The 24766-nt window shown below is 34.0% G+C and overlaps 2 protein-coding genes across 2 annotated transcripts; both read left to right on the top strand.

Moving 5' to 3' along the window:
• The first annotated feature begins 5595 nt into the window (after positions 1-5595).
• On the top strand, positions 5596-9556 carry LOC132172136 (uncharacterized). The gene is made up of 4 exons (XM_059583586.2): positions 5596-5742; positions 6608-7645; positions 7757-7875; positions 9298-9556. The coding sequence occupies exons 2-4, from the start codon at positions 6616-6618 to the stop codon at positions 9514-9516; spliced, it is 1368 nt and encodes a 455-aa protein (XP_059439569.2). The 5' UTR covers positions 5596-5742; positions 6608-6615; the 3' UTR covers positions 9517-9556.
• Positions 9557-14277: 4721 nt separating this feature from the next.
• Positions 14278-22062, top strand: LOC132170683 (pyrophosphate--fructose 6-phosphate 1-phosphotransferase subunit alpha). The gene is made up of 4 exons (XM_059581757.2): positions 14278-14304; positions 14576-14631; positions 17873-18034; positions 21776-22062. The coding sequence occupies exons 2-4, from the start codon at positions 14629-14631 to the stop codon at positions 21899-21901; spliced, it is 291 nt and encodes a 96-aa protein (XP_059437740.1). The 5' UTR covers positions 14278-14304; positions 14576-14628; the 3' UTR covers positions 21902-22062.
• The last annotated feature ends 2704 nt before the right edge of the window (positions 22063-24766 follow it).

Below are 24766 nucleotides of genomic sequence, written 5' to 3'. Positions count from 1 at the left end.
TTTACTAAATTGCTTATTTACTTAGTATATAATATGTTAGTTTGTGAACTAACTAGTTAGTATGTTAAAAGAGGGGGAGAAATATTCGAACTAATGACTTCCACTTTATGAGATGTAATCCCTAGCTGATTGAGCTACCACTTAAGACGGATGTCTATAATACTTAAGGTAAGGTAGTAAAGGGTTTTCAGAAGAAGGAAAGTAATGAACTAGACTAGCAGAGTAGCGTAGAGAGAAATAAAAATATAAACTTTAAAATAAACCAATCAACTGTCTAAGAGAAGAAAACTTAAATCCATAAAAGGAGTGGTAATTCATGTTCGCTTGTCGGGTTAGAGTTGTTTCAATTATAGGTATAAGACTAGAGTTGACCTATATAATTTTATATAGATGTCTCGACACGACTTGAACACCAATTGTCACCCCTACATTTAACATGTAACTTCGATTGAACCAAACATAAGCGAAACAAGAAATATATGCTTAGTGGTTGTTATCCTTAGCAATAAATATGAGCTATACCTACACACCTGCGTTTGCAGAAGGAGGATAAAGAAAGTGACGATTGCAAGAAGTTTAAGAACATTAGCCATTCTTGTCACTCACTTGTGCTAAATAGAATGAGGCCTCCGTTAATGTTGCTTATTTTCATACTTTTAGCTCGGCGTGCAAGGATATGTTTGGCAGAAAGCTATAACAAAGCTCAAAGATCCCTCAGTTATTGGATGTTTAGTTGGTTTCATTAGGATTAATTGGAGGCTTTGACACAAAACAATTAGTTTAGTTACCAAGCTACAACATTCTTTATAACCTTTTTTTTTTTTTTTTTTTTTAATATTAATGAAACTGCCATTTAGGCCAAAGCAAAAGACATATCGATTACAGGTCAAATATCCGAGCATAGCCATCTTGGGCAGTTAAGAAAGGGTATTGAACTCCTCCGTTACTAAAAAAATAGATATCACCATTTTTGGGATACACATTAATGATCAATATGTCCCCTTCGCAACAGTCAAAAGCGCATTAATGACCAAGAACACATATCTCGTTCGTAACGGTTAAAAACGCATTAATGACTAGAAAAACACACATTTTATTTGCAATAGCCAAAAGATTGGATCATTAACTCTGTTGTCCCTTGTTAGGGATGTCAAAAAATATATGGAAACCAAGGAACCGGTTTGAAAAAACCGGTAACCGGCTACCCCGGTTCTAGTTCTGTTTTTGGCACCCGGTTATAATCGAGTAACCGGGTACCAATATATATAATAATATATTTTAATATTTTATATATATTACTACTAGCTTAAACTTTTAAGATAACTAGTAATTTCACATTTATCACTAATATGTTTTGTGTTTGAGCTCACACGTAAGAATGAGTATTCGAATTTTAATTAAATGATTAATTCACAATATCCTATCAACTTAAGTTTTTTGGGTAATGGGTGATTTAACATTTTTAACTTTCATTTTAATTTAAAACAAAAGAAAAAAAAATTAAACTAAAAAAATTCTCTTGAATGTGAGACAAAGTATTTATGAGTTATACATACATAATAAACCCAAAAATTTGAGTCCTAATTATTATAATGGACAGAAATTTCCTCCAAACTAGTCTGGAGGAAATATCCCCCAACCCATTTTAAATAGTGTCAAGTATCTATACACATTAAAAAGGCATATTAAATCCTTAATGTCATTAATGACAGTTTACTAACTTAGACTAAATTTAATGTGTATTTTAAATGTTTATAGACATTTGTCAATATTTCAAGAAAATAACTTCTAGAAGGTCTTGGTGCAAATAAAGACATTTGTGCCCTCAAATGAGGGCTTGACAAATTAGCGTGGAACACCTTAAAGCAAAATAAACAAAAACATTAGATTTTTATATTCATATAACTCATATGAGTTAAAAGTAAAAAACTTATTTCTCATTTTTTCTATTCATCTACTCAAACCTGCTGTCAACCACGCCGCCTACGCCGGTCAGCCTAGATGACGTCGGATAGTCGCAATGCTACCTACGACGCTCCTCCATGCCGGTAATCTCCCTCTCTCACCCCGATAGCAGAGCATATTGCAAAAAAAAAAAAAAAATTCATTTTGGCTGCCCAGCAAGAAAAATCTTTTTCCCCAACAAAGATGGTGCCTTTGAGCACAAGCTTGAAATTTTCAACAAAGGCGCATGCACCTATTCGTTGAGGAGAGGAAAGTACTAAATTCATTAACATAGAAAACAAACAAAAGATAAACACAAAAAGCAGAGAGTTTTTTTTTTTTTTTCGTATGCTCTACTCTCGGTGAGAGAGATTACCAGCGTGGAGAAGCGTCGTGGCCAGCATTGTTTGGGCTGACCAGTGTCGTGTCCAGCAGTGGCTAGCAGCAGGTTTGGGTTGATGAATAGGAAATGTGAGAAATAAGTTTTTTAGGTTTTTACTTTTAACCCATATGATGAATATAAATATAAATATTTAGTGTTTTTGTTTATTTTACTTAAGGTGTTCCACGTTAATTTGTCAAGCCCTCATTAGAGGGCACAAAAGTTTAAGTTTGTACCAAGACCTTATAAAAGTTATTCTCATATTTTAAATGTTAATTTTTTGAGCGTCAAATTTTTCAAAAATTATCTAGTGTCATTTGAACAATGTAACTATTCAAATGACACTTTCTGGTGCATGAATAGTGTATGTTCAAACGTCACCTTCTAATGTGTGAATAATGTTATTTGAATAGCAATACTATTAATTCAAACGCGCGTCACTACTTTATAAATAATGTCGTTTAAACAATAAAATGACGCATTTTAGTGATTTTTTTTTTTTTTTTCAAACGTTACTAATTAGGCCTTTTTTTTTTTTTTTTTTTTTTGTAAGTGTAAATTTATTCATTCTTTCGCATCGAATAAATTCACCAACTAGCAAGATCGTATTATTCGATTCAAGTGACAGATGCAACTGGTTAATTAGTTTAAATTTTCTATTTTTTTTAAATCTATGGTGTAAATTGTGCTTTTGGAGATTTTGTTTTTGGATACTTCAAAACTAATTAAATTAGAAATTATAAGAATATAAAAGGATTAATATATTTAGTCGTACGTATGAGGGTCGACTAAATATCATTTCTCAATAACGAAAATATATATATATATATATATATATATATATATATATATATAGATTCTTTATTTTTTGAAACTTTATTTTTTGAAAAAAAAAAAATTCACTTACCCCCCAATATTTTAAGTACTTATGCAATCATCCTTCAAAATTTAAAAAGTTGCAATGTCATATTACCATGTTTTAAAAGTTTGCAATATCACCCTACTTATCACTACAAAAAAAAAAGTGTTATTAGTGACATGTCTACTACGTACACTGTGCAGGATTTTTTCACACGTCACCATTTGGTGATGTGGCAGTTTGTCACACGTTACCAAAGTACTTTGACATGTTACCATTTGGTAACGTGTCAAATTTGACACCTCACCATTTGGTATCGTGTCAACTTTAACACATTATTAAAGTTGTCAAATTTTTATTATTATTATTATTATTATTATTATTATTATTTTTTTTTTTTCAGTTTTCGACATGTCACCATTTAGTAACGTGCCAAATTTGACACGTCACCATTTTCGAAAAATGAAAAAAAAAAAATTTGACAACTTTAGTAACGTGTCAAATTTGACAAGTTACTAAATTGTAACGTATCAAATTTTGACACGTCACAATTTAGAAAACAAAAAAAAAAATAAAAAATAAAAAATTGACAACTTTAGTAACGTGTCACCAATGGGAATTGGGAATGTGCGCCAGCTAGTTCCTTCTTTTTGTCTTTTACTTTCTTCTTCCCTCTTTTTTCTTCCTCCCGGCTGTGCTTTTTCTTTCTAGCTTCTTTCTTCTTTCTTGTTCTCTTTTTGTCTCTCTTGCTCTCACGCCCATGGCAGCTCTCTCTTCTCTCAGATGGGAAGAAGAAAAAGAAAAAGAGAAGAGAAAAAGAAGAGAAGAGAAGAAAAAAAATGAAAAAGAGAAGAGAAGATCTGATTTTTTTTTTTTTTTGCTGGGTTTGGGATTTTGAATTTTTTTTTTTGCTGCTGGGTTTGGGTTTGGGATTTTGAAATTTTTTTTGCTATTGGGTTTGAAATTTTTCTGTGTTTGAATTTTTTTGGTTGGTTTGGTTTGATTTTTCAGGTTGAATCCACTTGGGGAACGGACATTGTATACTCTAATGGGTAATTTTTCTGGTTGATTTTTCTATCATTTGTCTTAGCTTTTAAACTTATTGATTTTTCTGGTTCTTTGGTGTTGCAGGTTTCTGATTTTTGGTACTCTCTAACTCCACCCAGTGAGTGAGTAGTAAAATTAGATTATAAATTCAGAACTTTTGAAAATTTTTGCTGCTGGGTTTGGATTTTTGCTACTGGGTTTGAATCTATTGATCTTTTCCAAGTTCAATTAATTTTTTTTTTTGTCAATTAAATTTTGATTTGCTGGGTTTGGATTTTTGAAAATCATATTCGAATATATGTGATTTAGTTTGAAATCTGGGTTTGAAATTTTGAAAATCAAATTTGAATATGATTTTATTTGAAATCTGGGTTTGGAATTCCATGATATTATTTGAAAAAAAATTTCTAGAAATAAATTTGAAATAAAAATTTTATTTTATTTTTTTACTAATTTTTTAAACTTTAGTAACGTGGCAAGTTTGACACGTGACCAAAGGGTGACGTGTCAAATTTGCCACGTTACTAAAGTTTAGTAATGTGTCAATTTCTGACACGTTACCAAAGTGTGACGTGTCAGAAATTGACACTTTACTAAATTCCCATTAGTAACTTCCAATTTTTTAACTTGCCACACACGTTACTAATCGTCAGTGACGTGTCAACAGGCTTGACAGGTCACTAATGGGCCGTTACCAAAAAATCATTTTTTTTGTAGTGCATCCTTACTGTTAGGATTTAGGGTTAAAGAATAGGTGAAATGACCCTTATACCCTGTGAGCCTTATAAAATTAAAATACAAAATTACCATTAATTAATTAAATAAATATTAAAAGAATAATGGAAAAAAAGGAGGTGCATTCTTGTCAGTCACCTGACCAAATCTAACGTTTTTTTTTTTAAAAAAAAAAAAAAAAAAAAAATTTAATTTTATAATTTATTTATTTTTGGAAATTTTTACATCTTCCATTCAGATTTTAAGTGAAAATTTTAACACAGAAAAGTTCTTAAACATGATAATCTCACATTATAACTTTTTAAACGTTGGTAATTAAGATCGCAAAAGTGCGTAGTTTTCCTGTTTCTTTTTTCTTTTTTAAATAAAATAAAAAATAAAAAATAAGAAATAAGATTCTACCGAATCTTTATAAGAATAGTAGACCTTGGCAATAGTTTTGCTTGAAAACAATAATAAAATAAAATGGATAATTAAGAATAGGGTGCAAGAGGTGGTGACGTTGAAATGCGTAACCTATCATTATCCATCTGCATGCTGCATGCACTTGCTGTTGTTGGCTTCTCCTTTGCCTGCAACTGTCAATGCCCTCTTTCCAACGCGTGTCGCAGTGATTCTTTCTTCAGTTGTTGGTTTCCATTTTGTCACTTTACACTCTTAACGCATCCAGACCTTCAAAAATGATGATGAAATATTTCTTGGTAGATCTCGATCTCTTGTGGAAACATTGGCCATCAATCATCTCAAGCAATCTACGTAGCGCTTTATAAAGCAGGTGAGAATTTCAAGTTCTTGGATTTTTTTTTTCTTTCTTTTTGTGGAATTACAAACCAGTTAATTAAGTGGTTCATGTTCATCGGGTTTTGAATTGGAGTTGCTGATTAGAAAATAAGGCCGTCAACCTTTTTTTTTTTTTTTTTTTTACATTCATTCTATGAATAGAAAGGAAGGAAAAACCAAAAGGATAGGTTCTGCTAATAGTATTTTATTTATTTTTATTAGATAATTAAATATAATAATAAAATGGGTTTCCTATTATTTTTCCTCTCTGTGTCTCTTCTCTTCGTTTCTTTAATTTTCTTTCTTCCAAAAATTGGGTTTCCCAGCATCCAACAGAAAGTTAACTTAACTTGGATTTGGCTTAGGTCCTCTTAAAAAACAAAAATCTCCTGAAAATTTTTCAACTGAAAAGTTGAAATTAAATATAGAAGAAAACACTAATTAAACTACAGATTTTCTCTATTATTTATTTATTTTTTTAACAACACCTAAGCCAAATCCATCTTACATGTATGATTATTTTGTAAGCCACGATTATTAGGCTACCATTTTGATTTTCTTATGTCAAGTTCCTAAGCTACTTGTTGGAACTAGTTGCTGAAATTAGAACACTGGTTGGCCAAGTAGATGGGAGCAGATCACGGAGCAGGATTTTCAAAATACATCTATACAATTAGGGTTTAGGTTTTTCCTATATGTATGTTATGATGTACCCTTGAATATTAATAACAAAATACAACTGTACCCTCTGTGGAAGGCATATATGTTTCCGAACCAAGTTACATTTGTGTCTTTTTATATTGTTCATTATAGTTGTGCACGGTAACAATACTAATAAATAATTTCATGATAATTGATAGGTGATTAGATGGAAGACCCAAGTGAGGAGTGGAAGATTGAAGGATATGGTGGCAAGATGAGATGGATTTTGAACAAGGGACTGATACTAGGAAGGAAGATTTTGATCACGGGTATTGTAGTTTCATCTGCACCAATAGTTCTGCCTCCAATATTGGCTCTTTCAGTTATTGGGTTTGTTGTTTCAGTCCCTTCTGGGTTCCTCTTGGCAAGCTATGCTTTCTCTGAAATGCTTATGAGAAAGTTGCTACCTAATGATGAAGAAGAAGTATATTGGGATGAAGAAAAGGAAGAGGAAGGAGTGGGGTTTGGAGGAGAATATTATATGGAAAAAGAGGAAGAAGAGCTCATGGAGGAAACAAAGAGAAGGGTTGAGATGAGAGTTGAATTAGTTGAGGAGGAAGTTGGGGAAAACAATGAAGATGTAGTTGAGTATGTGGAGGAAAATGAGTATGAAGAAGATGGTGATGAGGAGTATTTAGATGAGGAGGAAAAGCCATTGGAAGAGAGAATTGAAGTGATACATTGCTATGGCAGGGGGGAGATGAAAGGAGAAGTGGAAGAATTGAAAGAAGAGGAAGCTCCAAAAGTAAGAGAGAAGATGCTACAAACAAGATATGTGGAAAACATAGATTCTATGCCAAAAGAGGTGGAATCAATTGTATTAGAAGGAAAAAGTTTTGACAATAATGTACAAGTTGAGAAACCAATAGTGGTAGTAAGTGAAACGATAAATGAAGAGATGAGAAAAGGGAAGGATGTTGATAACCTTACAGAAGCAGAGATATCAACAGGACATGGAAATGAGAAGCAGAAACCTATGTTAGACAAGGCAGCTGTGTTTCAAGCACGAAGAGCAGAGGGTAATTATGTTACTCATGATGTAGCTCTGGATTTCAAATTAAATAGGAATAAGGAAAATGTGATTTTCTCAAATATAGATGTTAGAGAGATGGCTGATGAAAGTGGATTGGATTTGTTTGATGACAAAAATGTAGCTGGTCAGCAAACCTCTTATGTAGTTCATGGAACTGCCAAAGGTAAATATCTTGAAACAATTGCTCAACACAATTATTACAATCTAGATTTTGTATTTGGTCTTAAGTTATTTCTGAATCCCCTTAACTGAAACTGACTGATGTCATCTGCAGAATCATCAGTGGGCAGGGAAGCTACAGAATCTGTGGAGCTTTCTGTTTCAGCTGTAGTTCATGAGCCTAATCATAATGGACTTCCCTCTAAGAAAGACATTATTGCCGCTTCTAGTGAGGTAAGGGATGAATTTATATTTCCTAGAGATAAAAGGCTTTCTTTGATAACACTTTTTTCTTCATCATTTTGTAATTCCCATGCCTTCAGCTGAAAGCTGGGGTGGGGGCTAATGGCTATTCTAATTTTCATGTTTTAATATCCAAGTTTAATGATATGTATCAGGACTTTGCTTCTTTGGATTTCTTGAATAGTTTCCAATGTTACTTGTTTTGCTTCTTTTGATATCATCTTTTATTTAATGTATATATATTAAATAAAAGACACTAATAAAAGAATACGGATTCTGTTATATTCAATCTTCAACTTGTTCATTGCTTTGTTGTGTTCAATAATAACCTTGTTCATCGCGGTTGCACAACTCAATGTATGTGCTGCCATGTTATGCACCTGCATATTTTGGATGCCTCATCTGATGAAGTGATATCGTGTGAACATTTTTCATTGAAAGTGTCTTTAGTTTTTTTTTTTTGGTTAGGGGAAGATGGGTGGAAACTGGAAACTACTTTTAATGGTGCTGGTGCTGGTGCCAATAAGTTTTCTCTTGGAGTTAGACCTCGTGCAGAGCTCTTTACCAGATAGATTTGACTTTCCTTACGATTTGGAACATTGCTTTTTGTGAAAAAAAGGTGTTTTATATGTTCTTCTGGGGAAGAGCCTAAACTACAGTGATAGTGAAGTTTTTTTTACCGTGGCTGTTAAGCAAACTATGCTGCTTACTAACAAGACACATTTGCATTCTAATGAGGCTTCACAAATCAAACATGGCAAGCTCATGCTTTGATTGCCAAATATTGCAGAGTTGTAAATTTGTAATGTTCCAAATCATAACTGAGTTAGGTAGGTGCTATGTAATTCTAGTAAATAACCTAAAACAAATGAGTGTCTGGATTAGGCAATGGAGTAGCTCAGTTAGCACTGCAAAGTGTAAACAAATGCCATGCTCCACCATAATCTTACTAAGCCTGGAAGGGCTAGTCAACCTCAGGTTGTGCTTGATCCCATTTTAGTCCAACGAAGCCAAGTTTGAAAAGTTGTTTACTTGATTTGGCTGCACCAATTATAGAATTTTGAATTTGGGCATGCAGGAATTTCTTTCTGTTCCTTTTTTCTTTTCTTTTTTCCCTTTTACTCTCGAGGGGAGGCACTTTCTCATGTGCTTTGTGGTTCTAACTTGGATTTCATCCTACATTAGTGGATATGGTCATATAGATATTACTATATTGTTCTTCTGTGCACCATAGTTAAAATGTATAGATTCCAATGCTATGATAGTTGTGCTTCCACTTCAGCATGAATACAGATGAATTTAAGAATCTTAAGGGGCTTGGTAATTTTAAGTCGGACTTTGTTGTTGTAATCTAAGTCAGATTTGTGGATTTTGTTCTTGGCTGATTGCTTATGTATTAATATGGTGATGCAGGTATTGTACAATGAGGAGAAGATATGGGAAAAGATTGAGGCCATGCGAAGTATAGTAGGTTATAAAGCCGTGCCCCAGAAAACGTGCATAGAGGAAGTAAAAGCTCTCTACATCTTCACTGGAGTGGAGCCACCAACCTCATTCAAAGACCCCACCTCTGATCTTGGACAAGTTTATGACAGGCTTCACTTCCTCATGTCCATAGTTGGAGTCAAGTAGATGCCCCTCAATTCTGCAAAGGATGTTTAATGGAGTATATATATATATATATATATATATATATATATATATATATATTATCTTTTAGCTGTTTGAAGATCCAAAGAGTGTTAATTAATCGTGCACTTGATCAATAGTCATCATTTTAGATCCATGTTTATTTCTTGGTTTCTGAGTGTTGCAGTAGACATGAATGAAGTTCTAGTATCGGTTGAGTATATATGCTCTTGCCTGGCTAGCTGCCTCTATTTATTCTTATTAGTTCTTTTTTTTTTTTTTGGTTGGATGAATGATTATTTCATTAATCACAACAAAGAATACAACCACAGTTCTAGCAAAAAGCTAGAACACTAACAACAAAACACCTAGATTAAGGCATGTTTTGGTGTGCGTTTAAGGGGCCTAAAAGTGCGATTAATATTAAAATATTTGTTTTTTTTTTTAAAAAAAAGTACCCGTTTAGTAAAAAAAAAAAAGTGAAACCGTTTTTAAGGGTCAAAAAAGTCTAAAAATAACTAAAATGTACTTTTGGCAAATTTAAAATTGTAGTTTTTGCTAAAAAGAGTTTTTTTTTTACTTAAAAGCTCAATTTCTCAAACACAATTTCATGCTCTAAGTCACCAAAACCAACATCAAACAAACTGTTAGATTCTGAAGGATCCTAGGATTTTGTATAATTAATCTCAGGAAGGATTTCTCCTGTTAGGGTGGAAATCTTGTGGAGATAAAGAGAACTTGAAGAACACCCAATCTCACATATGTAAAACTAACGTACGTATATTGAGATTGTAGGAATAATGTTTGTGTTATCCTATGACTCTATTTATAGTCCCAACTCACTCTTCACCAAGAGTTGTGTCTCTTGACTGATTACTTCAACGGGAAATCATATTACCTTCATGTATATTTATAGTCTTGTGTGGGGATGACCACACTTATAATAGTGTGATCACCCTATGCACCTTCACAAACAAGCTCTCCCCCAAATACAAGGGAAAACAATCAATGCAAGATATCTAAATTAAGCCCCTGACTAATACAAAGCTCAATAGTTACATCAGATTTACAAAATTTCCCTTTCCATTTAAGCCTATGTTTAAACCATAAATGGTACACGACAGCACTTAAGTAAAGTTTACACAAACTAGCCAGAAGACTTGTTTTCCTCCATTAATGCTGGATTCCATAGCTCACTATATCGGAAAACTTCTTATTAGCTCTTTCTTTCTCAATGAATGTAGATCCAATACTTTGTACTGCTGCTGTTAGAGATGCAACATATCAGTGTCCTAGTTTCATTGTATGACCTTTGAAAATGCATGAGTGCAATAGTTTACGAGAATTATAAGTAGACTAAAATTAGATTCCTAGCTAAATCTTTTGCTGAACTTGCTCTCAGTTTCTTGCCATCACATGTGAAGCGTGGACATGTTAGTCCAAGTTGCAAATCTTTGTGAACATTGAGAAAAAAAAATTTATGTTAAAAGGTATTAATAATTGTTGTGACAGTTTTCTTATTCGTGACGTAAAAGCTCCTGTAAAATAAAAAAATATTAGGCAAAAGAGCTTGCCGGAACTGGCGGGATACAGCTCTGATGCCTAAGTTAGCACTATGGCACTTGGCATATAAGATATTCCACAACAATAAAGGCTACGTAGCATGTCTCTGGCACAACTTGGACCAAGCTAAGGATATTTCAGATCATCTGCTTTAAAGACAAATATATATATATATATATCCACTGCGGCATAAGTTGGCCAACAAGAAAGACAAAGATAATCATTTCTGAAACCATCTAGCTTGTACCAAAAAATAAAATAAAATTGTAGGATGCTTCCATTAAAATTTTGTAAACAGTACTTAAGTGCTTACAAAAGACTTGTGTTCCCTCCATATATATCCAACAGTTGCTCAAGTGCTTATCTAATATTCATCATTAGTTAACTAAACAAATTCCAAACTTATGACAGTGTTATGCATTTTTGTCTGGAAAAATGCTTATAGTTTGTTATGTCAAAACAATTTCACCATCCATGGTTCTCCTGCATATAACCACCAACTAAAACATAGATGCAGACATGTATTTCCTATCTATAGACACACCGAAGAAGTCATGTCAAGATCACTAGATTGTTAGCATTTAGCATGTCTGATGTCCTATGTCCATGTTGGAAGGTGACACTAAGGCCCCGTTTGGTTTGCGAAATGAGTATTCCATTAAGAAAATGAATAGGTATTACTGGGAATAGAAGATGTTAGAATTGAATAATTATTCAAATTCTTTAGTTTGGTAGCAACATACATGATCTAACTGTAATTGAATCAAAATTACTAAAAACTCCCCACATTTTTTTTTTGTTTTTTCAATACAAATTGAAAAAAAAAACCTAAAAATGGGTGATCAGCCACCCACAGAATCGGCCGGGGGTGGTCGCACCACCACTGGAGCGCCTTAAGATCTCTTACTTCCTTCATGAGGTTTTGCTACCGCCTTATGCGGTTGTTTTAGGGGGAGGAGGGAAGAGATCCCTCCTCCCTCTTTCCCATTCTATTTTTTCTCCTGCTCTTCCACTTCTTTTGTGTTTCTTCTTCTTCTCCATCTTTTCCAAGGTTCTCCCTCACTGCCAGCCGCCATTACCACCATGCTGATTGTTGCAACCACCGTGTCGTTTGTCAGAAAGGACGTGGTTCTCAAATTGGTTGTTTTCGAAGTCTGATCTACTTTTCTCAATTACTTCTAGCTTACCACATGCCCACTCATCTTCCTCTCTAGCTCTCCAGCTCCTCGACGATGCCTGCATTCCACATTATGGTGTCCTAGTGCCGTCTAGTGATCTTCACTCACCGGTGCGTGTACATCACGCGCATCTCATGTGGCGTCCCACATTTCTTGGGTATGGAGATGGGGATGTGCTTATATGTATATTCCCACCCTTCTTGATAACAACACGTTTTAAAGTTGTGAAGGTCATGATTCCATTAGAATTTCTGCAGTTAAGCGAGCTTATACGAGAGTAGTACCAGGATGAGTGACCTCTTGTGAAGTCTGGTTCAGGAGAGCCAAAAGCGGACAATATTGTGTGTCAATGGAGTAGGGTGTTACATCTCACAGCCTTTGTGGCTACCATCCGCCTCTCCTTTCGTTGTTTTATGTTTTTGTCTACTATATTTCCTTTTTTTGTTTGGGTTTTTGCCTCCTTGGGTTGTTGATTTTTTTTTTGTTGGAGACTCTACCTTCCGGTGTTCTTATGTTAATTTTGTTCGATTTGGTTGGGCTGCTCGTCGGCAACTTCAATTCAGCCTTTCTCGATGCCAGTTTGGTTATTGTTCTTCTCGTAATGTTTCTGGAAGTTTTCGTTTCGAAGCTTTTTACTTTGCTTCTAGATGCAGCCCTCCGTGGCCGCTTTGGTTTTCTTAATGGGCCAAGTTAATTTATTGACCCATTCCTGTTGGTTACTCGGTTCTTTGGTTGCCAGACCATTTTCTAGCCGTATCGGGGCTGTTGTTTGGGTTATCCACCCATTTTCTGCTTATTTCTTTATAATTCCCCTTTTCCCTTTTACCTCTTGGAATAGGGGAAAAAACAAGAAAAAGAAAAAAAGAAGAAGCATGTACAACACATGTCATTTTTAGAGGCTAGTTTATAGGAGTATTCTAGAAACCAGTTTGCAAGAAATTATTGTCTTATAATAAATATATTGGAGAATTTTGATAAGGACTTTTTAAATATGCTTATCAAAGTTAGGGGTGTAACTCGGCATCGGTTCATAAGGGGCATCCCTAGCTTTTGACGACAACATCTTTGATATATGATATAATTAGTTTATAATTGATTATATTGTTATGCAAAGTAATGTTATTGTGATGATTTGACTTGTTAAAAAGGGGCAAGGTTCGGATCGCCACAAATAAGCCCCATTTTCCCATAGCCGTTAGATTGGTGAGATTTGCATGAGCATTGGACTTGACTTTTCCTTTTATTAAAGAACCATACCCAAAATTTAACCATTAAATTCTAAACCAAATAATTGAAATATGAAAAGAGATAAATCATATTTTAACAATTTTTATAATGAATGGATTAATTACCATTGAATTTGTGTGTGGTTCATATAAATCCATAAATCTAATGATTGATTTATTGAAAGCGTAAAATAAAATGAGAAAAAGATAAAAAAAAAAAAAATATTGATGTGAATCGTTTTTCATGAAAAAAAATGTACCCATATTTTTGTTTTTTGTTTTAAATGTGTACATATTTATTCACGTTAAACATGAGTAATGAGCCGTTAATAACCACATGCTGGTCCAAAGTGTTTTTTTTTTTTTTTTTTTTTTTTTGGGTAACTTCACTGAAAACTCATAAATTTACACTCGATTTGACAAACTCCTGGCTAACTTCTTAAACTTCAAAATCTCTTAATTTAGTCCCATGAACTTTCAATTGTTCTCAATTTGAACCCCTTCATCAAATTTAGCCGTTAGAAATACCAAAAAAGACAAAAATATCCATAATTTCAAAAAATAAAAAAACGTTTTGAAATTAAGGGTAAAGTTGAAATTTATAAAAAAGTCAGGAGTATAAACGTCATTTAATATTTAAAGATTGCAATTAAAAGTTCAGGTGACTAAATTGAGAGATTTTGAAGTTTGAGAAATTTGTTAAATCGAGGGAAAGTTCAAAGATCTCCGATGAAATTATTTATTTATTTTTTTGGGGGACGAATATAAGTGTTATCGTGTGGCTGCGTTTCCTTCATTTCACGTTGTGTTACCACAAAGCAAAGGTGCGTCCCAAAAACGATCAGAACTTCAAACTTGAGTTTGTCAATCGATATCCGTGGTTCTGCGGAAATTTCTAGACCCTCTTTATTTGTCCGTAAAGCTTTGCACGTTTATCAGTGTCCAATTAACGAGAGTGAAACCTAAACCGCTCACCATTTGTTTGACAAAATGCTTCTATCAACCAAATAACAGAGTTTCTGTCTTATTTCTTGCATTCCAAGTCTTTCAATGTTATTATAATCGCATTGAATTCGGTGTCTTTGATTTTTACAGACGAGAGTGCAGAAGTTTTAGCAAGACCAGTGGTTTTGGTGAAACGCAAGCAAATGGTATGCCACTAAATGCTATACAGTGTGTGATTATATTGCTTCGTGAATGCTAGATTCTGCCATGATATCTGAACTAGACGAATTGACATTTATTCTGTAGGCTGTAGCATGTGGGTTTCCCTTTCAGAAGAATCCTGATCACATCATGTGATTCATCATGTTAATGAGTTTGTTATTGACAGGATAACTAGACAATTCAACTTACTAGCTTCTTTCGTTTATAACATAGTTAAATTTTACGATCAGCATTTTACTTCTTTAGCAAGCTAAGCATATGAAAAGAGAAGAAATCCATGGTGTCATATGTCATGTGTTCAATGGTCGAAAATTAAGAATGGGAAACTATTTGTGGATTAGTTGAGAATGGTTTTCCAATCTTTCTCTTGTTTGAGACAGTTTTAAGTCTGATGATAATAATATTCTACAAATTCAAATTATTTTCAGTTCAAACCATTTATTATCTATAATTTGACTGACTAATCATTTATAGGACTTTGTGTCTAATTACTTAAACTACTAAAAACAATCTAGGAACAGCTAAAAGACAACAAATAAAGACCCAATACAACAAAAGATAAGACCATTGGGATCATTACTACAGCCAAGGCCAAGCAAATCTAGAAAGTACGAAAGTTCGATGCAATTAAATTATAATGCTAAACAGCAGTTTCCTAATGTAATAGAGCATAAAACAAAACATGATACTGATGAGACTAGCCTATGGGGGGTACCCATTAGGGCCCCACACCAAAATTAGACCTAATTTCAAGATTTCTCTGGTTTTTGAGCTTTCTGTTCCTTGAGATTTTGTTTATTCTTCTTACTTTTAGGTAGTGCTCATAAATCTCATGATAGATACTCAAAGATTCATAGTGAACTTCAATAGGAGCTTCTCTTGAAGCAAAAACACGTTGATCTAGTTGCCACCAGAGTCACAAAAAAGTTTTGAAGATCGTAAGAGAATAATAGAGGAGCTTACGTCTTTTTACTTCAATACTCGTTATCTTTGTACAATTGCTTATATTTCTCCTTTGGTCCCAAGTTTTCATGATTTTTTTTGTTCTTTTTCTTCTTCTAGCTAAGTGTTTTCTCTTGTCGCATATGGCTTTTTTTTCCTAGGTGTTCATTTTGTGTGGGCTTTTAGTTTAATGTTTCTATTCAGTAAACGTGTTTATTTGCAAGAACTTCCCAGCATTCTTACTAATAAAGGGGCAACAAGCAATAGTACTTACACAATATATTTATATATATATTTGGGGGTGGGGGCAATATATTATATTACTTGTGTACTTGGGGTGCCTAACGCTTTTTTAATGATATTTCGATTACTTAAAAAAGAAAAAATAAAAGCTAGAGTCACAAAGGAGTATCTAAATTGTTCTGTTTTGATGATAAGTTCCAATTGCATCAACAAGAATTATGCTTTTTTCATTTATATTCTTAGTAGCTATAATTGTCAACTTTTTTTGTTTTTTTCATTTTGATAATTTTTGCAAGGACTGGGTTATTCCTTTTTGCACAAATACCTGGGCAATTGCTGTTTGTTAATACATAGAGCCCAATAAGCATTTTTTTTTTTTTAATAACGTAGGAGAATTTTACTCAGATTAATTGCACGTCGCAAACGTATACTGTACAACAATCCTCACCGTTAATTAAACTCCTACGGGTAACTGACCCCACCCGTTAGAACCAGTTACCAGGTAATCCAGGAGCTTTCACCCTTGATGGGCTAAGCAGTTTATCCTCATGCCCAGGAGGCCCCAATATGCATTTCTTGGTGGTATGCAGTATATGAACTGATTGCTGTTCTAAAAAGATATATGATATATTTGAGGGGATACAATTGAAATTGTTTGTTGTAAGATGCCTATAGTATATGACTCTGCCTGAACATTGTTTTGCTCTTAGATGGGGGCTCAAGGGTAATGTTTTATGTTTTCTGCAGAACAGCTTTGAACATCGATATCATGATTGAAGTTTTTCTAGTAGGCTGTGGTGCAGGATTAGAAGAATTGGTTTGCTGCCAGATAACCTGGTGATTGGGTATGAAACTTAATAGGGTAAAAAAGTAGCTAAAAGGCGCGAAACCCTGGTAGCTTTTTGACTCTTAAGATGTTTTGGACTGTCCAGATGTACCATATTTGGTTGAAATAGAATGCTCATAATCGTACTAATTCCTGTAGGGTGAGGATTTTTTCTTCAATTTGTTGCTGAGTATGAGTTATGTTTAGGGTTTAGATTAGAAGAATTGGTTTGCTGCCACATAACCTGGTGATTGGGTATGAAACTTAATAGGGTAAAAAAGTAGCTAAAAGGCACGAAACCCTGGTAGCTTTTTGACTCTTAAGATGTTTTGGACTGTCCAGATGTACCATATTGGTTGAAATGGAATGCTCATAATCGTACTAATTCCTGTAGGGTGAGGATTTTTTCTTCAATTTGTTGCTGAGTATGAGTTATGTTTTGTGTGTCTGCTGGTAGTGTAGCAGTAGGTGTTTGTAGGTGTGTGCTGATGTTTTGTTGTTGTTGTTGTTTGGTGATGTTTGTATTTTGTGGATGTATCCTTGTTTCTATTAAATGCTCATTTATTTAATATGAAAAGATGTGTATTATTTTGAAGGCCAAAGAAATAGGCATCTGGGTTACAACAATATTCATTTATTGAGTGAGACACTATAAGAATATGATGCATTGCATTTTTCAGATTTAAATAAAACCATATGAAGATTTCTGTCCCTTGACTCCTTGCATTCTTGCAAGAGAATGTTGTACGGGCTATAATTATACAATCAAAATGTTGTCTATGAGGCCTCATTGATAGTTTCTTGTGAAATTCACTAATGAGAACACATCTGTTTAACAATAATAAGGTGATGAAAGCTTTATCCGTGGAGCCTAATTCATAGTGAAATTTCCATGACACTGCTGGAAAAGAAACAAATAACAGTTATAACTGATGGGTTTAAGCTATGATGATGATGATGATGATGATGGTGAAACATTATAATAATTGCATCATGTACTCCTAAATCTTCTTTGCAAGTAAGTGGAGCATGGTGGCCCAAGCTCAGGCTTATCAAGCCAGCTGGTATAAACTAAAGTGAAAATTTTAGAAAATCCTTATGAATGAATGTAGCTTATAGTACATAGGTGGTTCTTACTGCAGGTTCTGACTGAGGTTTTGTTGTCTAGCGCCATTGATCACTGTATTACTCTTTTTTTTCTTTCCTTTTTTCAGCTTTGTAACAGAAATCCTGAAAAGTTTTTGAAGGACAATTCCTATCAAAATCCAACACTCCCTCAGTTGGATGAATCAAATCCTAATAATGACATAGGTTTGTGCACAGAAGACCTTGTCTATATGGAGAAGATAAAGGAGTTGCAGGATTACCTCGACAAGGTAAGTGCCAATTTCTTATTAATTCTTCAGTCTTCTATTCTAGTCTTTTCATTTTTTGTTTATTAATTGCCCATTGCCTCCACTTTTGGCTTCTCTTGTATTGTTCAAATCTCTTTTTTTCCTGGTTATTTTCTATGTTCATAGTCGATCAATAATTTTCCATCAGCCTTTGTTTATTTTAGGGTAAAATATATTATGTATTTTCCTTTATTTGATTCTATTGAAAAATACCTCGTTATTGGAAAACATGGCTTATGCTTTAACAAAGTGTGGCTTACGGTTTAACAAAGCATAAGTCATTTTCTGGAATTGCAGCCCTGCCTTTATTTTTATTTTCCTCTCATCATTCTCTCCTCTCCCTCTCAAATATCTCCCACCACACTCCTTTGCTCCAGCGCCACTAGCTCTTCTCCCCCTTCTCCCCTCCGACTCTTTCACAATGTCACCACCACCTCCTTCTACCCTCGTCCTCATTCCTTTCTACCGACACCTTTATACTCCTCTGCATGAGGCCCTTTTCCCCTATTAGGATTAGTGCCCTAAAATTCAATTTGCATGACATTTTCACTCAATAAAAGTATTTTATTTTATGAGAATTACTTGACTGTTTGGGCATTACATATTCATTTGATGAATGTTGTCCGTTGGTTACATTGCATGCTATTCAGGTTTATTAATGAAATTAATGCTCAAAACATCTAAATCACAAGTTCTTTGTAACTTATAAATATTAGTTTGTAGTTGGTGATGAAATTGGACATTTTATCTAATACTACTATAACATATCAATTACGATGATATGTCTAAATTATGGAAGTGGAGACTTTTGACTGATATGTTGATGTATTTGGAATACATTGAATTGGACCACCGTGAGTTATTATTCTATAAACTATTGTCAATTGAATAGTTAAATTCACGACTGCTAGTGACACTGACTCTCATTCTTGAGAGGATTTTGAATTCAAATGTGAAGTGTATGTTACTTGATGTATATAGGAGTGAGATCTTGTATAGTCAAAACCTCAATACATTGGGTGTAGCGTTGTAGGAACACTACTCCGCAAGATGGAATCCAAGATCTCGATATGAGACATGAATATTTGCTTAAGATGGATTTAATGTGAATTGATTATTCTAAGTCTTAGGCCTGGACATTTTAGTTAGAAGTTACTAAAAAAAATATACTCTATAGAATTTGGTTCTAAGAGTATAGGAATAATCAATAGATTAAATTGGGTAATTAAAGAATCAAGAGGTAAAAGAAATAAGTGACAATAAATTTATTTAGACTTTATTTCTCTACAAGTATCATGGAGGGATCAAATACAATATTCAGTAGTTAGGGAGCTCTTGTGTAATTAAATAAATCCTAAAGGGCAAGTATATTTTTATAGTGGAATGGAATATAATTAATGGTAACTTTGGGCTAGTTATGGCATTACAAGAGTCCAAAGGCCATTGGAGCTAGGTTTATTTTTCTTCTTTAGGTCCTTCCTCAAGCTATATATATCCCATTAAAGGGCTAGCCAGCCACATGGTGTGAGGTTTTCTCTAGGGGGCCTGTGCTAGGTAGGGTCTTGGAGGAAGAAAACAATTTTCTCACTCATTCCTTCTCTAGGCCTACAACGCATACCAAGGAGAAAACCGATAAAGGAACCCGTTCTCCTAGCCTTCCTATGGTAATTGAGGATAAGATCTTTATGATTCTAAGAGTACTAACTATTGTATCTTGAGGATTAAGCATCAAAGGTATGTCTTCTTTTAATATTATTTATGTTTTTTTTTTTTAGCGAAAAAGGCAGGCGGGGGAGACTAACTATGACTTTTCTACTTGGCCGTGACCATAGTAGCACCTACTCACTGTGAGTCTCACAAGAGGTGTTAGGAGACACACAGGAGGAGCCTAGACGGTGGGAACCGTAGGTAAGCCCTCAAGTCCAATTGAGCCACACAAGAGGAGTTGGGAGCTACATAGGAGGGGCCTAGATGGTGGGAACCGTAGGTGAGCCCTCAAGTCCAATTTAGCCGTATAGGAGGAGCCTAAACGGTGGGAACCGTAGGTAAGCCCTCAAGTCCAGTTGAGCCACACAAGAGGGGCCTAGACGGTGAGAACCGTAGGTGAGCCCTCAAGTCCAATTAAGTTATAGCCTGACCTAGCCCCATCAGAACATCAATGTGAACCAAAGTGGTTTACACTAATTAGGCATGGAGATTCCCATTGTGGGATTCATGTTTGATTGAATATAGTTTTGATTTTTGAAAAGTTGTGGCATGATCCTTATGTTATCCACTGCATATGATTTGCATGTGATTGATGCATATATCATGTTTTGCAATAACCCAACTTTAGTCCTCCTCCTCTCTCCTATGCACCACTATTACTACTTTCTTGTCATCCTTTCCTTGGTCTTCCCCGTGCCACTACATATGACCTCAAATTCATCATCCCCTACTTCTGATCCCCCGTCCTTAGCTTTAGATTCGCCAGCTTCTTAGCTTGTCAGTTTTTGTGTTATTGTCTTTTGTGGATTCTTATTGAGAGATTTTTTATGTAAACATTGGATATGTTTTATGTCAAAATAAATGGATCCTTAATTTATAATAACTAGGATCAATGCTTAGTAGTTTCAAAGGTATTTATTATGTGCACTTAAGAAGTATGGTTTGCTAGAATTTGGCTAATTGGAAGACTGTGTCAAGCCTGGAAGATGTGTCAAAATAAAGATCAAGTCAAGTTTCCATTTTTTTTAACTTACATGGTTAGCATAAAGCATGAATTCACCACCAAAATCACAGATATGATCCAAGAACTTCTTGAGTAACTGCAATTACTACATCCAAAACATATTATAGTTAGGCTTGTTTTCCCCTTTTTCTTGACACACTTCAGTAATTTGAACTATGTTGCAAAAATGATTTACTTCCCTAAACTATAAAGTTAAACAAATAAGCCCCAACTATATTTTTTCAGCATGAAAAGTGCACTTATCAAGCAGATTTTTTATAATGCTCCCTTACCAAACAGCCCTTTCTTGCAACTCAAAACAGGAAAATCTTGATATCAATTTTGTAGTTTAACTCTTGTAAGTTCTGGAAATCTGGTTTGACAAGTCAAAATTTTTACAAGCTATCACGTAAAAATAAAAAAGGCTAATTTATGTACCCCAACTTTTGACAGCCTCTTACCATATGGACTAGTAATTCTGAGAAAACAAATTTTGAGACTTGTTTTGTCAACTTTATAGTTCGGATAGTAAAATGTTTTTTGTAAATATTTTCGGGTAATACAAAGTACTTTGAGACATGGAAATCTGTTCATGGCAATGCGAGCTACTGCATTAAGTGGGATTCATCGATGCTCCTCAATTTTTCAGTGAGGTTCCTATCATGTTCCGCATGAACCCTATCTTGAAGATTTTGGTAATTGTTTTATCTTTCACATACTCATGCACTGGAATGAAACAAATGATAGTATGTAGTTTTATCTCAATATTAACAAAACAGAATGGTTTCAATTTTTCTTTTTTTAGTTTCTAAAGGTCTCAATTACCCATTTAGATATTAAATGGAATTTTCCTGTTAAGAATCATTAGGAATGTTTTGAACGTCTCATGGCCTAATCTTGGAATATATATTTTAAATTTTATGCAGCATCCTAGCATTTTTTTTTTTTAGCTTTATGCTCTTGATCCTTTATGCCACTTAAACACCAGCCTGCTTTTGCATGTCCTGTCTTAGGTAAAGAACATGGTGAAGCCAGGTTGCTCACAAGAAGTGCTGAAGGTTGCCTTGAGTTCTATGTCCTCACTCGTCAACTTCCTCTCCTCCATGTCCACTAGACCAAAGCTCCACGCCTCGCTCTGAAAGGTTTTTAGTTTATTTGTAATGTTTATGGGATGAGCAATGCTGTATGTATTTTAAGTGCTTATTCCATAATGTGACAGTGAAAATTACCATTGATATATCATATGCAGATTAACCCGTTTAAAATCTAATGATAATTTTTACTACCATGTTGCACTTAAGAGTAAGCACTTCAAAGTATATGTAGCATTTCTTTTTTTGATAAGTAATAATGATATAAAAAACGCAAAGGGGCGCAACCCACATATACAGGAAGTATACACAGAGAGTGCTTAAGAGGGAGAGAAATGAAAAAGAAAATCAGAGAAACTAATCACTAAAGGAGCTAGTCAAGTGGTCGTCCAAGAGTAAAGAGTAAAGAAAAAAAATGAGTCAATTCCTTTATGGTCCTAGTGAAATTTTCAAAACATCTAGTATTTCTTTCATTCTATATACACCACATAAGACACAGAGGGATCATCTTCCACACAACCGCGCTTCGAGATCGGCCTCCCGACCACTAGCTATCGAACAAGTTCCTCACCCGGCAAGGCATGACCCAATATGTAGCATTTCTCTTCTGTGAATACGCTCGTGATCCTATTGCTTATGGTCTTTGACTACTCACCTATTATGTAATGGCACCTGCTGAGACACCCATCAAGTACATATATGTGCATGTATTTATTCAACGAAAGTACCCTGTAGAGCATGTAATCATATCATAATAGAGCACAAAAACATTGGACGGAGATGATAGAGTTCCACTTTTGGAAAAAGACCATGAGGGAAATCCTTGGAGAAGCCCTCAAGATGTAGATTTGAAGTTTGGTTCATTTTGGGGAATCTTTGAACTATACCCTTCATTTCATGGCCTTTACTAGAGCCACCAAGACATCCCTTATATGAAGCCTAATTCTTGCTTAAGGGAGAAGAGTAATGCTAGAAATCATATTTTTGTCCTATAATTATATCTCAATATTGACGTGACAGTTTGAACTAATTCTTAGATTAGTTCTTGTTTTAAAAAAAAGGAAAGATTAAAGGGTTGGTTAACACTGTCATGTTAGCGTTGTGGGATAAAAATGTAGTATATAGAATTTATCTTATGAGAATTATAATGTTCTTTCTCTAAAAGTTCCTTCCAAAATTGAAAAAGAAGAAAAAATGAAGAAATTGACTAATGTGTTGAAAACCCATGAGGGTACACTAGGCAGTGTTAAACTATCACTTATTTAAAAAATTTAAGTGGTTTAATTAATTAATTTTATTAACATTTTAATATTTTCTTTAACGTGTGAGCTTAAATTTATTTAACACGTGAAATATTTAACTAAAATGAGAGGTGAATTATGGAGATAAAGTTCAAACTCAAGACATTTGCTTTGATATTATGTTAAATTACAACTTATCTCAAAAGATTAAGTTGATAGAAAATGGTAAGTCATAATTTTTTTTTTTTAATTAATATTAGGGTTAAGTACTTTTTTAGTACCTCGGTTTGCATTTTTTTTTCTCCCCCCCCCCCCCAAAGTTTCCAAAACAGTTAAATCTCGTATCTCACCTATAAGAAAATACAAAATCGATATCTCGTTAAGTTTCCGTTAGAGAAAATTAACAATTTGCCACGTTTCTTAAAAATTAAAAATAATAATAAAAAAAACTAAACCTCTAAAAAAAAGCCGGCCACACAATTTTGGCTAATGGGGGTGGCCGAACTACTCCCAAGGGCCAAAAAGGGGTTGCCGAATTTTAAAAGTGAAAAAAAAAAACTTGTGTTGTTGTTGGCCGAATTTTTTTTTTTTTTTTAATTTTTAATTTTTAATTTGAGATACCATGGTAAGTTTTCTCGACCTCTAAAACCTATTCCAGCGTATGGGCTAGAAGGGCAGAGTTAAGGCCACAAAGGAGAGCTTGAACCCAAAACTTGACCCAATATCTGGCCAATATATTAAGCTAATCGCCTGTCTTTCGGCCAATGGCTTTGGGTAGTTATAGGGATGGAACCAGGATTTGAGATGAGGGAGGCCATAACTAAAAAATGAAGATCTTTAAGGGTAAAAAATTAATTTTGGGGAGTCGAACTCATAAAAAACATAAAATTTAGGGAAAATTTAAAATTTTTTAGAGATTTTTAAAAATTTGATAGGGGCACTTCTACCCATAGTTAACTATTTCCATATCTTAAAGATTAATAATTTTTTACACAACTCTGAAATTTTACTGTTTTGAACTCATAGTGGCTGATCTTTTCTTTCGAGGTGTCAGGATGGTCCATGGGTGTTGGACTATTTGTGTTGCTTTGGCCTTCACTTGAATAAAGTGGGAGAGAACTCAAAAGAAGAGAAAATGAGATTGAGAATCAAATAAGAGTGAGAACAGAAGTGGTGCTACTTTTAGCCTTTATTCTTTTAGTTAGGGTTTTGATTTTTGATTGTTAAAAAAAAATTTAATTTAATTTATATTTTATACATGTAATATGAGTCAGTTAAAGGTTAGGTAGGTTGACCCAAACCCGATTATACAAAATCTTAATTTACTAATTTAGTGTTGAATTCGTCGTTGCAAATTTAGTTCAAAATTGCCCGTCCTAATCGGTAGGTAAGAAAATGTGACGGTTAAAATAAGATAAAAAAAGTACATAAATTTCTTTCAAACCAATCTCGAAAAAATATCCTCTAAGTCCATTTAAAATAGTGCCAAGTGTCTATAAACATTTAAAATACACATTAAATTTATTCTAAGTTAGTAAACTGCTATTAATGACATTAAGAATTTAACGTGCCTTTTAAATATTTATAGACATTTGGTATTATATTAAATAGGTTTGATGATATTTCCTCTTACTTGGAGGAAATTTCTGTCTAAAAAAAACATAGCAAATGC

The sequence above is a fragment of the Corylus avellana genome, chromosome 1 (assembly GCF_965113065.1).
Source record: "Corylus avellana chromosome 1, dhCorAvel1.hap1.2, whole genome shotgun sequence".
Lineage (NCBI taxonomy): Eukaryota > Viridiplantae > Streptophyta > Magnoliopsida > Fagales > Betulaceae > Corylus > Corylus avellana.
This window is presented reverse-complemented; position numbering and strand designations above follow the sequence as displayed.